This window comes from Lepidochelys kempii, chromosome 2 (genome assembly GCF_965140285.1).
Source record: "Lepidochelys kempii isolate rLepKem1 chromosome 2, rLepKem1.hap1, whole genome shotgun sequence".
NCBI classification, from domain to species: Eukaryota; Metazoa; Chordata; order Testudines; family Cheloniidae; genus Lepidochelys; species Lepidochelys kempii.
This window is the reverse complement of record NC_136381.1, coordinates 243225235-243241811: the sequence shown is the minus strand read 5'-3', so window position 1 is coordinate 243241811 and position 16577 is coordinate 243225235. Positions and strand designations below refer to the sequence as shown.

Below are 16577 nucleotides of genomic sequence, written 5' to 3'. Positions count from 1 at the left end.
CTACATAGTCAGGTGATCTTGTCACCTGATACTAAATATTACCTAGGACTTCCTGTAACTTTCCACTGGAAGGGAGGGGGGTCAGATTTGGGAAACAAAGGATTCCTGCCTTATGTAAATCCAATTTAATGGTGGCGAGGAAAGCAAACGAGGCTCCTCCTCTTCATGGCCTGTCTGCCCAAGAAGAAAGTCTGCTAAAGCCACCTGAAGGGAAACCAGTGGGGAGTCCAGACTGAAAAGAATTATAACTGGAACTCTGAACCACAGAAACTTTGCAACCTGCCTAAAATAACACTTAGGGTAAGAAATTACATTTTGCAACCTGTTCCTTAAGTGTATTGAGCTTAGCATGTGTACTTCTGTTTATCTGCTCAGTAATCTGCTTTGTTCTGTCTGTTATCTCTTATATTCACTTAAAAATCACTTTTTGTAGTTAATAAACTTATTGCTTGTTTATAATATAACCCAGTTTATGTAATTTCTAACTGGGGGGGCAAGAAGTTGTGCATATCCCCCTCCACATTGAGAGAGGGGGCGAATGTCAGAAAACCTTTAGGTTTGTACCCCTTAAAGGGAGTGGGCACTAGAGTGTTGGGGAGAGCCCCAAAAGCTTTTGAATCTTTCCAGAGTGGATCTCTGTCTCTCTGTGCAGCTGGGTGTGGCCCTGCCTATGTGCTTGGCTGGAAGAGGCTTGTGAGCCTAGCCCAGCAAGGCCAGGAAAAGGGGACCCAGGCTGGCGGAATAGGCTGATTGAGCAGAGGAGGCTCAGTTAAACCCCAGCACATAAGCTGACACCCCAAAGGGCCCAAACCCATCACAATGGGCCTGTGCTCTCCCCACTTGTTACTAGCCATAACATGTGAAGGCCCATTTCACAGGTGGCTGAAAAAGTTTATTCCAAACATCTTGAAGTTCCATCAACAGAGCTGTATGAAACATAGCAACTGCAGAAATCCAACTGATTTTAACAGCAATTAGTTAAACTCTCCAAGAGACAGAAATGCTTGATTCTGGTTCTAAGTGGCATTAAGATGGATCCAACAGGCTGCTTACTGTTTACTGGTCTAGACTTTGTAGATCCTGTGGTTTAGGAAAAGAAAAACTTTTTTCTTTCACCACAGAAAAGGCATAAGATGTATATATAACAAATCTATGTTACAATCAACTGGGAAAAAAACCAAATACTAGCTCATAAGCCTCCTTTCTTATTGATGTATTTGTCACAGGTCATCTCTGTGAAGATGCAGAGGAAGGGGGATACCTAAATGGCAATGTTTCAATAGTCAAAGTAAAAAGAGTATAATGGTCCAGTATGCTTTTAATACACTGGCCCAGTGGCTGATCACCATTATTCTTTATATTCCTACAGTCCAACAGGATTCATTAGTCTCCCAGGGCAGACATTTGAGAAACACAATGATTGGAGAAAAGATAAGTAGTTATCTTTCACAGTTTCAGGGTAACTACACCTGTATTCCCCACTCCGTAGTTCACTCCAAGAGTTCCCAGGCAAGTCTCAGGTCTCCAGCCATCATCTGTCTTTGGGCAGGGATCCTTGTGCGACTTCCTTCTGACCAGGGGGTTGTAAGGCTGAACAACTCCCTGACTTACACTGCGATATCCCCAGGGCCAGCAAGCCAATTTGCCTAAAGGCCAGCATCTGTGCTTTGCTTTGTCTCCAAGGTCTGTGAACAGCGTATTGTCAGCAGTTACAAGTTACCACACAGCTCTTTCTAAGCAAGCATATTTATTCTTAAGGTAAAAGCATTAGAGAGAAAACATAACAACAAACAGATTTAAATACACAATAAACATCCCGGGGTCATCCATGCTACTAGGCCAAAGTCTTTCGGACCCTTATGCAAGGGTTGGAGTTGCCCTTGGACAAAAGGCCCTGTCTGTTTTCTGGATCAGAAAGAAGGCCTGTGTCAGTGTTAACCCAGACTTTTATCCAAAACTCCTTTCTTTGTCTTATGGCTGCGGTGGGCAACCTGAAGCTGGTCAGGGTAATCCGCTGGCAGGCTGCAAGACAGTTTGTTTACATTGACTGTCCGCAGGCACGAACACCCGCAGCTCCCGGTGGCTGCAGTTCGCCATTCCCGGCCAATGGGAGCTGTGGGAAGTGGTGCATTCCACAGGGACGTTCTGGCTGCTGCTTTCCGCAGCTCCCCTTGGCCAGGAACGGCGAACCGCGGCCACTGGGAGCTGCGGGCAGCCGTGCCTGCAGACAATCAATGTAAACAAACTGTCTCTTGGTCTGCCAGCGCATTACTCTGATGGGCCACAGGTTTCCCACCACTGTCTTAAGGTCTCTGGACAATCCAGTTTAAACCAGTATATGGGAGCCTCCCCAGATGGTGGAAACTCTCGTGTGGGGGTTACAATCTGAGTAATTTGCCTTCACCACCTCCCACTGCTTTTGGTTCCTGGAGAAGTTGTGGGAACCCTCCCCACTGGAGTGGCATACAATCCCTAGCCACAGTGATACACAAATTTAATAGAATATGGTCCTTAAAGATATTGCATGGGATTGCAATATCTGTCACACTCTTACCACTGTTGAAAGCAGCGTTGCTGTAGCTGTGTTGGTCCCAGGATATTAGAGAGACAAGCTGGGTAAGATAGTATCTTTTATAGGACCAAATTCTGCTGGTGAGAGACAAGCTTTCAAGTTTACACAGAGCTCTTCTTCAGGTCTTGAAGATGACCTGAAGAAGAACTCTGTGTAAGCTCGAAAGCTTGTCTCTCTCACCAGTAGAATTTGGTCCAATAAAAGACACTACCTCACCCATCCTGACACTCTTACCACCTTATTTAACATCTTGTCCCCCTTTATAAAGCAAAGCTGCATTTAACTGTAAAGTCTGGATTCCAGCCAAATGCCAGATGTTGCATCTCCTCACAGTAGTCAGACCATCTGACCATGTTGCTAAGCATACTCAATCCAAAGAGAGAGCACAGAGAAAGCTACAAAGTAATTAATATTGCGTAACTCATTAAAAATCTCATGCTCCTGATTTAGTTCATCAGAAGCAAGGTCAATAAACATCTGGCTGGACAGAACAGAAAAAAAGGAATGGATGAGTAGCAATCTTAAATGCCATTCAAGAAATGTCTCATGCCTTGAGAAGAGCTAAAATAATAGACTCATAGACTTTAGGCCAGAAGGAACCTAATCTGGCCTTCTGCACATCACAAGCCACAGAACCTCACCCACTCACTCCTGTAATACACCCAGAACCTCTTGTTGAATTATTAAAGTACTCAGATCATGATTTAAAGACTTCACGTTACAGAGAATCCGCCATTTACTCTGATTTAAACCAGCAAGTGACGTGTGCCCCATGATGCAGAGGAAGGTGAAAACCCTCCAGTGATCCTTCTTGTCAGTAATTTTGGGTAGCAGCCAGAGAATGGTGTAGAGAGATGATTTTGAAGTCAGGGAAAGCAACATTCCATTCAGTTGCTTTTTCTTTATTTAATTCCTCCAGAGACAGAATATTTAAGAGAAGCAACCTGAGTGAGAGCCACAGATCCATTAGTATGTTAACATACTGAAATATGATGTCTATGAATTCCTTATAGAATGAGAGTGCCAACATTTTCCATTCAATATACCTACAAAAATATCCATTTGATACTCCAGCCTAGGGAACTTACCTCCCTAGGAAGTGAATGTACTAGCAATATCTTTAAACTTTCAGTGTAAGACAGTGGCTCACCTTCAGACTCTGGCGCATAGAAGTCTCCCAGATGGGAAAATTTGTTAACCAAGTCCTCCTCATCTTAAGTCAGGAGACATTTAAAAAGGGGACCACTGGAATGCTAATACTCCTTCCCAGAAGTAGGCCGTGCTACAGAACCAGGCTGTGGATTTGCAGAAGGAAGAGCTGGGAGAAGTTGATCTGAAAATGTAAAGCTGGATAGAAGCAGTTGGGGAAACCAGGTCCTGAAGATGGCAGCCAACTCTTGTTCTAACTGGCTGCGGTGGAAAAGAGCCCAGTCAAGAGACAAAGAGCAGAGTCTACTATAATGCTTTGCTTCAGAGGAACAACACGCTAGAACAACTTCACAGTCAAGAAAAAATGTCCGGCTGAGCAAAAACAGTATGCAGCTACAACAGTGTGCCCCTGGTGGTCAAACAGCTAAAATGCATGTTGATCTGCAAGAGTTACTAGGGCGGCACTCTGGCTGCTCACAGCTCTCAGTAACCCTCCTCCTGCTGCTGATTATTTGATGCCCAAACAAATTTTTGCAGAATTTAAAACTTTTTTTTAATTGTAAAATGCCTATTTTTTTCAGAAGGGCTGAGCACCTACAGCTCTCACTGACTTCAGCAGGAGTTGTGAGTACTCAACACTTCTGAAGATCAGATCATATGTTTTAGCTCTTATTGCTGAAAAGAAAACTTTCCAAATGTGAACTGATTCTGTGCTCTCTTCCTGAGTCTGCAGAAAACAACAAGATGTAAACTGCTTTAACAATAAATTTCCATGTCAAATTACATACCAAAATTTCTCACTATTTCACAGGTAATCATTTTAATTGAAACATCTAAGGTGTATAGCTAGTGTGACTTCAATCATCTGGTGCTGATTGTAACAAATCTGACAATTTCCTGCAACATCCTTCAAAAATCTTAATGAATGAAGTTTAAGTATCTTTGCAATCCATTGTATCAAATGCAAAGGTTATGTATTATTGTGGGCCAAGATTGTATGTAATGTCTCCAGCACGGAGATGTGAGGGGAATCCTGGGAAGAGTTATGAATTTCAAAGGAGGCACTGAATAACGTGCCAGACAGGAATGGACTTTTGGGACAAACAGTAACAAGTTTGCCTGAGGAGCCTCTACAGGGAGGTGAATGAAAATTCCCCAGCTCTGTTTATGCAAAAAACCTAGCCTTTTGAAGATATGCCCTGGGGAGAGGACTGTTATCTGCTGATTACCTGTTCCTGGAGTCTCAACATCAAAGGCCCAAGCTATATAAAGGAAAAACTAATTTATCCTTGGGTGTGCTAGTTCTAAGCTAAGCTGTTATGAACTTGTGACCTTGTTTAAAGGGCAGACTCCTATCAGAGACCTTGGAGAAGTAGGAGGATGATTTCTGGTAAGCTTATTAGCATGTTTGTAAGTACTTTTGTCGTTTTTAATATGTTTTCTCTGTAATGCTTTCACTTAAGAATAAATGTGATTGCTTATTAAGAGCTGTGGGGTAACTTGTAATTGCTGGCAATTAGTTATTCATAGCCTTCAGAGAGAAAGCAAAGCACAGACACTGGTCTGTATAGGCAGTCTGGCATGCTGGAAATATCACAGTGTGGGCAGGGAACTGTGCAGCCTCAAAATTCAATGGTCAGGAGGGACAGAAATGTGGGTCTCTGCCCAAGAGAGGTGACAGCTGAGGAGCCGGGAGCCTAGAGTGCATGCCCTTGGTGGACCATGGCGGAGAAATACAGATGCAGTTCCCCTGAACTGTGACAAAAATAATTACAAAAAATCTTTACCAAGGAAAGTGCTTTGTTTAGTTCATCCATCAGAAGTCCCAAGTGACAGACTTTCCAGCACTTCTCTTGAGATACTATTCCACAGGCTAATAGAGCTCAATGCTACGAAGTTTATCCTGATATTCATCCTAGATTTTATACTTCTTAATTTCTTGCCATTACTCCTAGTTAGAACTTGAACTGAGCCACCTGAGAGAGGAAAAGGAATTGGGGGGCAAGTAAGTGGTGCTTATTTATTTTCCAGTTCAATCTTAGAAAGACTGAAATTACTGCCTGAAGGAACACAGGAGTCTGAGCACCCCTACACCAAATACATGCACTTTCCTGAGAAGATTCTTTTTCTACAGGGGATATAAAAGTACCAGAAGAGAGAAGAATTAATAAACAGAGCAAATGCTGTCTAGCAAAGGAGAAGCAGCAACACATACCCCGAAGAGACAACTGTAGTGATGACTAGCTGGCCGGGGTCTGAATATATGGGGCTCAAAATGAGAGAAATCAAAAAGTACAGACCACTTGTCTTCATTGGGCAGGAATCCTGTCTAGGAAAGTTTAAGTGGTAAAAAGATCACCTTGCAGGATTTCTTCTTCAGTGGACCAGTTCTTCTGCAGAGGCCTCAGGTATAGCCCTAGTCAGTGGGGTCACATGGGTGCATGAAGCTATTACGCCTAACATCTGCAGGAAGAACAGTACACTTCTCGGGTGCTGGGATCCCAGAGGATACTATCTCTCAAATGGTATGAAAAACTCAGTGCTCGGAATAACCCCTTTTTTATGCCAAGATAAAAATAGGTGCTTCATTACTTAGGCAAAACCTCAAGGGTTGGAACTATCTGTATGTTTTCCCTAGAAACAAGAACACTCCCTGAGCTCATGATACTCTGATCAGTCAACAGTCTAAATACAGGGAAACAATGATATTTGTGTTGTCTGAGGAATGAAGACTCAGCAGTGAAAACATTCAGTGATTTAGAAAGACCAAAGGGTAGGATATCATAATGATAGTGGCCTTTTCCTACACAAAACCAGAGATACTTCTCATAAAATGGATGGATTATCAGGTATAAGAGATGCTGTCAACACAACCTCTTTTCTTTCCATAACAAGAAATAATAGGAGTAAAACATGTTCTCCTTTTTATTACTAAAAGACCATCTCCATACCCTCTTTTTAGAGAAGGAAGGTAACTTCTTCCCTTAATATCTTCTCATGAGAGGGATCTCTGAAAATGGAGAGGAAGAGGAAAGAGTACAAATCTAAAACTGAATAGTTAAAGCTGTTGACTATCACATCAAACTGTCTGCCTGGTGCTCAATGCAACAGGCCATCTTACCACTGAGATAAGGCAGACCACTGACAAAAATGTTTGAACTTCTGCCTGAAAGAGGAGTGTCTATGGGCAGACTTCCAATCTGTTGGAGGTCAAGGAAGACCTGTGCCTCTAGAATCCAAGGGAGTAGTACCCTCTTAACTGAAGGCATTTAAAGTAGCTAAAGATGTCTGGAAAGTTGTCCAAAAGTCTTCAACCTTTTTAAGCTATCATCTCTTTCTTCACTAACAGATCTTTTCACACAGAAAGTGAACTATTGTGGTATGAGCTTCATACAGCAATGTGGTGCTCTTCAGCCAAAAGAACTAGTGAGTGGTAATAGCTGCATTAGAATGGGCATTGTATGCTAACTCGTAGGGCATGTTTGGCCATCATCTCATCTTCAGACACAAAGAATTTAAGATCTTGCACGAACTGAGAAAGGATTTAATAAAAAATGAGCAACAGCTTGTAACCTGAGAAAGTTGCACTTCTCAAACATGGCTTGCTGTCAATTTACACCTGCAAGATTACATCTTTTCCAGCACCAGTGAGATCTTTTTAAAAATTATATATTTTCAAGAGTGTTTTTTCCTTAAGAGTTCAGTTATTTTACAATATAGCTTTTTCGTTCTGTTGACCTACTAACAAGATCAATCTCCCTTTGATAAAGGTACACTGGTAAAGTGGGAATGAAAAAAGAAAAACATACTTGAAATACTCGCTAGAATATAGTTTTTCAATCACTGTAAATGTAACTATCCTCTTTGCACTGGCAACTTACTTGTGTCTAGATAGTGAAGTGGAAATGTACAGAAAAGACCATAAGAGCTGCTTCAGCCTCATGGAAACCTATGAGATGCAACCTGCTGTTTTTGATATCTTCTGTTACTCTTTTCCATTCCTGGAAGGATATTAAATGAAAAAGAGAAAATACCAGTAGCTGCAGTTCTTTAATCTGGCTCCCTCTGGCTATTTACACTTGTAGTATCTAGGTGTTTACGCTGCACATTCCAGGATCACATAGAAAGTAGTGTTTACTGGAGATACTCGCTCTTTCTATTCACACTGCTTCACACAGGGTTTCAAAAGTATAAAAGGGGAAATGGTCTCAGCCACCCTTTAGTTCTTTTCACTAACACAGGAATTCTTAACCCAAAATCTAAAGAAGTTAAGAAAGCAAGAGAGGAATGTGAATATGCAGAGGTAACACTATCTAAGAGCACATCTACACTTAAAATGCTGCAGCAGCTTCTCCCATCGGTGTAGTTAATCCACCTCTGCGAGAGGTTGTAGCTACATGGAAAGGAGATGCCCTCTTGTTGACATACCGCTGTCTGCATAGTGGCTTAGGTCAGTATAACTGCATTGTTCAGAGGTGTGGATTTTTCACAACCCTGAGAGACACAGTTATACTGATGTAAGTTTATAGTGTAGACCTGGCCTAATAATTATAGTTGTGGAAATATAACTTCTGTCACGTTGAGGTAGTCCACATATTTTCATTTGTAGAAGTTTGGTAACAGTACCACCCCAAAAAAGGGCACAGATGTTCTAGGTGAACAAGAACTTCAGAACTGCTAAAATGAACAACAGCTCTGGATACCAGGTCCAGAGAGTATTAGAAGGGACTTGTGACAGGTTAGTCTGCCCTTTAAGGGCAGTGGTGCCAAAGGGTCAGCCCACCACCCAATTATATGGCATGGTCCTTTAATGTTTTGAGAGGTTTGGGGGTATGCAAGGATCTAGGAAATAAGAGGTATTGCTGGAGAGGAAGAAGTCCTGGCAATAAACAAAATGTGGGAGAAAGTCAGTAACTGTTTCTTTAAGGGTCCAGGACTAGTGAACTTGCAGAGTGGGTGAGGCAACCTACTGGGGATGAGCTGGAAGAAGGAGACTGGCATATATGCTACCTCCACCCCTCAGCAGGGTAGACGCCAGCAGTAGAAGGCTGCCTACTGAGCCCTCCAAGTCCGAGGACTAATTGGGAGAAAGGGGCCAGCTGGAGGAGAAACTGGCTAAGGTTCTATAGAAGGCCTAAATTACAACCCAGCTCCAGGGAGGAGAACTGGAGACGCCTACCTTAAGGAGAAACAGAGAGACTGCCTAAGTTTCAATCCAATTTTGGGGAGGAGATATAGGGACTTCTGTCTTAAAAGAGGGTTACCATTTAGGCTACCTCTACACTATGAGCTAGAGGTGTGATTCCCCTGTTCGTGTACACCTACTTGTGCTAGCTCTCATCAAGCTAGCATGAGTATACACAGCAGCATAGCCATGGTAGTAGAGGCTTAGCTAAGCTTGCTGAGCAGAAACCCACCTGAAACTGATGGGTAGGACTCTGCTGCTGTGATACCCTGGCTACACTGCTATTGATATTCATACTAGCTCAGTGAGAGCGTACCCAAGCAGGGCAATCACACCCCTGGATTGTACTGTAGACCCAACCTTAGGCCCTGCCTACACAGGCAAGTTTCTGCACAGTAAAGCAGCTTTCTGCACTGTAACTCCCAAGGTGTACACAGTGCCAAGCCACTTAGTGCGTAGAAACTGCGCAGCAGCAGCGCTTTTAAAAAAAAAAACCCCGACGAGAGGCGTACAGCTTTCTGCGCTGGGGGTACAGGGCTGCGGTGCCAGTGTAGACACCCTGGTCGATTACAGCGCTGCAAATGGCCTCCGAGAGATGTCCCAAAATGCCTGTTCTTGCCTCTCTGGTCATTGGGTTGAACTCTACTGCCCTGCAGTCAGGTGACCAACCGCCATCCACACCCCTTTAATTCCTTGCGAATTTTGAAAGTCCCTTCCTGTTTGCTCGGTGATCTGTGCAGTGGTCTCAGTGCATCTTTCCAGGTGGCTATGCCTGCTCCATGCACTAGGCGATCCCCTGCTTAGAGCAATGCCGAGCTGCTGGAGAGGAGAGGAGGCTGTCCAGTCCCAGCTGTGTTCCAGCCATAGGAATTATGATACCTACGGACAGATTTCACAATGCATGACAGAAAGGGACACTGACCAGGACATACTGCAGTGCAGGGTCAAAGTGAAGGAGCTGCAGAACACCTACCACAAGGCGCAGGAGGCAAACTGACGCTCTGGTGGTGAGCCCACGAGTTGCCGATTCTACAAAGAGCTGGACGCGATACTCGGCAGCGATCCCACGTCCACTGCGAAGACCACTGTAGATACTTCGGTGGCTTGCATGCCAGTTGAGATTGGACCGAGCCAGGAGGAGGAAATCTTGGACAAAGATGTGGAGGGGGAGGGGGACCCAGAGGCAGAGAATGACTTGGAGGTCAGAGATGCAACCAGGAGCTCTTTTCTACCCCGAAGGAGGCCAGCCAGTCACAGCTGTCAGATGTTGGTGAAGTGCAAACAGGAAAGGAGGCCCCTGGTAAGTGGATTTGATGTGGGAAATCGCTGAAGCGAGTTGTTGGGGGCAGAAGGGTTGCAGAAATCAGGCTTGTCTCCCCCCGCATCCCTATTTTGAGCAGCGGAACACGCTGTTGATAGACTCCCTCACTTCATAGGAATCTCCCTCAGAGATCTCCAGGAAACTCTTGTGGAGATACTGAGCAACCCGCTGCCACAAGTTCCTCGGCAGAGCTGCTTTGTTTCTTGCCCCATTAATGGTAACTTTCCCGCACCACTGTGCCATTATAGGTGGTGAGGGGGAGGAACCATTGCTTCACACAGGCAAGCCACTTAGGGGCCAGGGCAGAAGCCACAGTCTTGGAGAATACTCTCCCTTGATTCCCTGCTCACCCTCAGCAGCGAGATATCTTCCATAATGATCACATCCTATGGGAAGTGTGGGGACAGGAATGATTATCAGGCCTCACCTACAGTGCTGGCTCTCCCCAAGAGCCACGTGCCCAGTGTACAGCAGGGTCTGGGAAGAGTGATTTACCTTGCCCCTGCAGCTACTTACCATTTTGGGGGTCTTGTGGCTCATGTGTGCTTGCCTAGGGTCAGCCAGTTAGTGACAGGTGTGAGAGTACTGGCTGTATTTTAAATTACTGACTCAGTGTTCTCCGTGTTGCAAACAATACAGTTTCTGTACAATGTTGCATTTAAACTTCACAGAGATGACCTTGGGAGCCCAGCCTCCTTCTTTATTATCAGCAACTGAACTGCTGCACAGAATTAGAAAGCGGCCAAGAAGAACTAAAGAGGACTTTCTGCATGATGTTATGATGCACTCCGCCGCCGAGAAACAGGAATTGAAGGAGTGGCGGGACAGCAAGAAGAGGAACTGAAAGGAGAATGCGGCATGCCAGAATGAAGCCATGGAGCGGCTCTTAAAGGTTATGGAGTGCCAAGCACAGACGCTCCAGGCAATACTAGCTCTGCAAACCGAGCAGAGCTCTCCGCGCCCGTCCTCCCCTGCAGCTGCTGTCGCAAAACTCTTTCCCATGTGTCCTCCAGATACCGCCAACACACTCTTATCAACGTTCTGGCTCCAGTCTCTACCCACAGCATTCCATTCCTTCCTCCTCACAGGCCAGAACTGTGGATTCCCAGTACACACTGCACTCAACACCCTTAACTCTTCAGTTTGACCCTGCTGAAGTACTGTACCTGCTGCACTGTACTCCAAAGGAGAAGGCTGGATCTGATCCCTGGACATACACAAATCTTTAGCCATCCCAGGACCCCACCTCCTCCTGGGACTTTCCCTTCCCGCATCCCTCTCACTGCTGACTTTTTTGTTTGTTTGACTCTCTCCTCCAGTTGTTGCTTTTTAATAAAAAATTGTGTTGGTTTGAAAGCAATCATTATTCTATTAATTGAAAGCAAAAAGAGCCCTGCAAAGCAACATACAATTATATTAAGCCCACATATTGCATTGTCTGCACCAATTATCTCCAAGCATTACAGGCACTGCACTCCCAAGCATAGCAACAAATATTAGTGGCTTTCAGTGTCAAATTGCTGCCTTCAGGCATCCTTGATCCTTATGACCCCGTACTGCACCCCTCTAATAGCCGTGGTCTCTGGCTGCTCAAACTCAGCCTCCAGGCACTGAGCCTCCAGGCACTGAGCCTCTGTGCTCCTGCCCTGAGTGAAATTTTCACCCTTCCCTTCACAAATATTATGGAGCGTACAGCATGTGGCTATAAGCATAGGAATATTGTCATCGGCCAGGTCCAGCTTCCCATAGAGGCAGCGCCAGTGGGCCTTTAAACAGCCAAAAGGACACCCAACAGTAATTCTGCACTTGCTCAGCCTGTTGTTGGACTGCTCCTTGCTGCTGTCAAGCTGCCCCATGTATGGCTTCATAAGCCACGGCATTAAGGCTTAGAAGGAATCTCTCAGGATCACAATGGGCATTTTGACTTCACCTACGGTGATCTTCTGGTCCGGGAAGAAAGTCCCTGCTTGCAGCTTCCTGAACATGCCAGTGTTCCAAACGATGCGTGCATCATGCATCTTTTTGGACCAGCCTGCGTTAATGTCTGTGAAACGCCCATGGTGATCCACAAGCACCTGGAGAACCATTGAGAAATACCCCTTGCAATTAATGAACTCTGTGGATAGGTGGTCTGGTGCCAGAATTGAAATATGTGTGCCATCTATCGCCCCTACACAGTTGGGGAAGCCCATTTGTGCAAAGCCATCTACAATGTCAAGCGCGTTGCCCAGAGTCACGGTCTTTCAGAGCAGGATGCAATTAATGGCCCTGCAGACTTCCGTCAGCACAGGTCCAATGGTAGACTTTCCCACTCTGAACTGGTTAGTGACTGATTGGTAGCAGTCTGGAGTAGCCAGCTTCCACAGTGCAATCGCCACGCGCTTCTCCAACGGAAAGGCAGCTCTCATTCTCATATCCTTGCGCTGCAGGGCTGGGGCGAGCTCATCACACTGTCCCATGAATGTGGCTTTCCTCATCCAAAAGTTCTGCAGCCACTGCTCGTCATCCCAGACATGCATCATTATGTGATCCCACCACTCAGTGCTTGTTTCCCGAGCCCAAAAGCGGCATTCCACTGTGGTCAGCACCTCTGTGAAAGCTACAAGCAATCTCATGTTGTAGCTAGGAAGCGTGGCGAGATCAATGTCACACTCCTCTTGCCTTTGTAGTTTAAGGAATAACTCCACTGCCATGCGTGACGTGTTGGTCAGAGTGAGCAGCATACTGGTCAACAGTTTGGGATCCATTCCTGCAGCCCGAAAAGGCAGGGAGCGCAGTACACAAACTGTTGAAAGATGGCGCCAAATGCAGACAGAAGCACAGGGATTGCTGGGATGCAAAGCAATGCATCACGGGGCACTGGGACAGGACTCAGGATGCCCCATGACCCTCTCCGCCTTCCCACAACTATTAGCAGCTGAAGAGGAAGAGGTGTTCTGTGGGATAGCTGCCCAGAGTGCACCACTCCGAATACCGCTGCAAGTGCCGCAAATGTGAACACACTATTGCGCAGGAACCTGACAGTGTGAACACACAACAGCGGTTTCCCGTCAGCACTCTCTGAGCGGTGCTGTAACTGCCGGCGCTATAACTCTGCCAGTGTAGACATACCCTTAGAGTACTACCCCAGCTCCCAGAAGGAGCAAGAATGATTACAAGGATTTTTAAAGAGACCAAAAGTGAGTGTGAACTGGGATGACTGAGTGAGTTACACTGTAGACTTAATAAACACTCAATAAAGCAGACCCCAGAAAGGGGCTACATGTTTTGAACAAATCTAGTTGGGTAATTGATTGAAAGAACCCAAGAAGCGCTGAGTGAGATACACCAGCAGAGAGGTGAGGAGCCACAAGGGTGTGTGCTGGAGGACAGTCCCCATGACAGGATTGCAACCTCATTCTCCCAAATCAGGCTTCATTTGAATGGGGAAAAGACGGTTTAAATCCCACATAGAGCCTCAAGTAGCAGCTTTACAAAATGTTAAGATGAAGACCATCAGAAGGCATATTATATCTCCTGGTGGACGAACATCTGCCAGGTCACAGCAATTCTGAAACACAGTCACACTGGAGTCAAATTCTGAACTGTGATGGACAGATCCCTGATCTCATATGCATATGCCCCCAAAGAAGAAAGAAACTGTGAACAGATTTGGTGATATATAGATAACTTAAGACCCAGTGGACACTTAAAGTATGGGGCATAACTTCCCTGGATGTAAATAAGGCTCAGGGAAAATACAGACAAGCTAGTACCCAGAAAGAGCTGGAAGTAGGAGAGAGACTATGTTAGCCATCTAGTTTCCATAACCAGGACTTCACCCAAATTCATGTCTTGGGATCTGGTGACTTTCACTGGCTGGTAATGTACCAATTGAAGTAATTACCAATTGAAGCCTATGTGGTGCCTGTCACAGGACTGATCCTTTAAGAGGGAATCAGGGACCCACCTACCTGTGACAAACTCCTGCAACAAAAAATGAGCCAACTTATACCCACCGGGATCCAACTAAATCCTTAAGTGACTTATTGCCAGTTGTTTAGCTAATGTGCCTCATTAAGGGTTACTAGCACTCAGTTGGGCTCTAGAAAACAGGAAGTGCCTGAGAAGAGTAGCTCTCAGGAGAGCACACCAGAGCAAGGAATCTGGATGGAGTGTTCTCAGAGAGAATAGCTCCTCAGCAGCAGGAGAAGGAGGAGGAGAAGGGATGATAACAATGAAAAGGGAAAGGGAATAATGCCAAGAGTCTGAGGGGCTGCAGCTGGCTGGACAAAAGTGGCTGCAGGTGAGTGCTGCAGCAGATTAAGGTAGAGACTGGACCGGACCCAGAGAACCACAAGCCCCACAGAGGAGGGCTGTGTAAACCCCAAACTCAATAGGAGAGACTTTCTATTTCAAATATATTTCGATTTAATAAAGTAGAACCATAACAGGGGAACTTTGTTTTTCATTCTTTTGGTCTGTGTGGCATTCTTACGGGAAATTGAGGTAGAAAAAACCTATAGTGCCACGCTCAGCCAGCAGGAGGCATATGGGTGCAGCCACCACCCCAAAACAATGCCCTATATTTAGTGGGTAGTCTCAATTCAGTTTTTAATTCATAGGTGTTGTGACAAAGTTCCTGCTCTACCTTGGTGGGTCTTGCACTTATTGGCAGATTTGTTCGCCTGGGAGCTTCACGGCAGCCCTCAGCTTGGCCGTTTTTCTGAATTCACAGTCCAGATCGACTCCTCCTGTGTCTGACCAGCAGTTGGGAGGATTTGCGGGGAAACTGGGCCTGCCCTCTACTCCGGGTTCCAGCCCAGAGCCCTGTGGAATGCAGCTGTCTAGAGTGCCTCCTGGAACAGCTGTGCGAAAGCTACAACTCCCTGGGCTACTTCCAACACCTTCTTTATCCTCACCATAGGACCTTCCTCCTGGTGTCTGATAATGCTTGTACACCTCAGTCCTCCAACAGTCCGCGTTCTCACTCTCAGCTCCTAGTGCCTCTTGCTCCCAGCTCCTCACACGCACACCACAAACTGAACTGAGCTCCTTTTTAAAACCCAGGTGCCCTGATTAGCCTGCCTTAATTGAGTCTAGCAGCTTCTTGATTGGCTGCAGGTGTTCTAATCAGCCTGTCTTAATTGTCTCCAGAAGGTTCCGGATTGTTCTGGAACCTTCCCTGTTACCTTACTCAGGGAAAAGGGAACTACTTAGCCTGGGGCTAATATATCTGCCTTCTATTACTCTCCTATAGTCATCTGGCCCAACCCTGTCACTGTGTACATGTCACAGAAATCACTACCACAAATAGGACCTTTATTAGTTAAAGTAGAGAAGGCCAAAAATAGGATGAGTTTTCAGAAAGAACTACCTTCTAACCTTTATACCTGACTTTCCAAGTCAAGATTGAAGAGAACAGGGATGAATGGGTGCGTCTGGTGTGTGTGTAAACTGCATGGGCAATATGGAGAAGTTTGGATTGCAGCTGATACACAATTTCTATGGAGAAACAGATACAACACCCTTCTGGGTGCTGCCAATCTGAGTCCTTTCACAATATCACAAGCACTAACCTGATAAGCACACAAAAAGGACAGGTCACTTGAGTAGGTACTACGGCAGAGCAGTTGGCACAGTCCACAGGGAGCCAGAGACTAACACAGGAATGCATCCTGCTCACACAGAGGTTATGCCAATAAACTGTATTTGGATAAAATAGGCATCTCAGAAGCATTGTCTGGATTAAAAATAAACATGTGATGGAAAGCCATAGGAGTTGAATGGCACTGAAGTACTGTAGTATTCCAAAGGATCAGGATATAAATACTGACCAGCATACTGGAATGTTAGTAGCAATTTCCTTTAAATGAAGATCATAGAGAAAAACCTGAAGCTTTTATGGAGCTCACCTAATATATCAGACTAAAGTTTGATTTTTTAAATTGTCACCTCCATTCTATTAATCAGCTAAATACTTTTCCAGAGAATATCTAAAGTTTTTTAAAAAATAAAAAAAAATCCAGAAAGTGCCATCAAGTGCATAGGGAAGAAACATAAGCAATGATTCTAAGATGTTTTGCCTGCAGAATTGGACTCATTTTGAGTAAACAAGAAGACTGGGGGGAAAAAAACAAAAATTATCTTCACCCATTATCGTAAATTGCTAAATCAAGCATCTCCAAATTCTAGGATACATGAGGTTCATCTCCTCCCTCTAATCCTGTAGCTGCCTCAACTTAATAGGACACCGTTATCAGATAACTACTGGATAGCAGTACTTCCAAGAACATGGAAAGACAGTCTACTGGCTTCCATTACAGTGCTATCCTGAGAAACTCTTGAAGTGTTACTTCTGTGAATGACTT

At 45.0% G+C, this 16577-nt stretch overlaps 1 protein-coding gene across 3 annotated transcripts in view; it reads right to left on the bottom strand.

Annotated features, from left to right (window-relative positions):
- CREM (cAMP responsive element modulator) overlaps positions 1-16577 on the bottom strand; it is an 83655-nt gene that overhangs the window by 54161 nt on the left and 12917 nt on the right. The window contains exons 2-3 of one of the 3 annotated variants that reach the window (XM_073334455.2): positions 1608-1612; positions 1470-1493 (exon numbers count right to left, since the gene is read on the bottom strand). The exons of the other annotated variants lie outside the window; for them this stretch is intronic. Of the exons in view, the coding sequence (XP_073190556.1) occupies positions 1470-1493; positions 1608-1612 (29 nt within the window). The remainder of the gene's footprint in view (positions 1-1469; positions 1494-1607; positions 1613-16577) is intronic. 3 annotated transcript variants of the gene reach the window in all.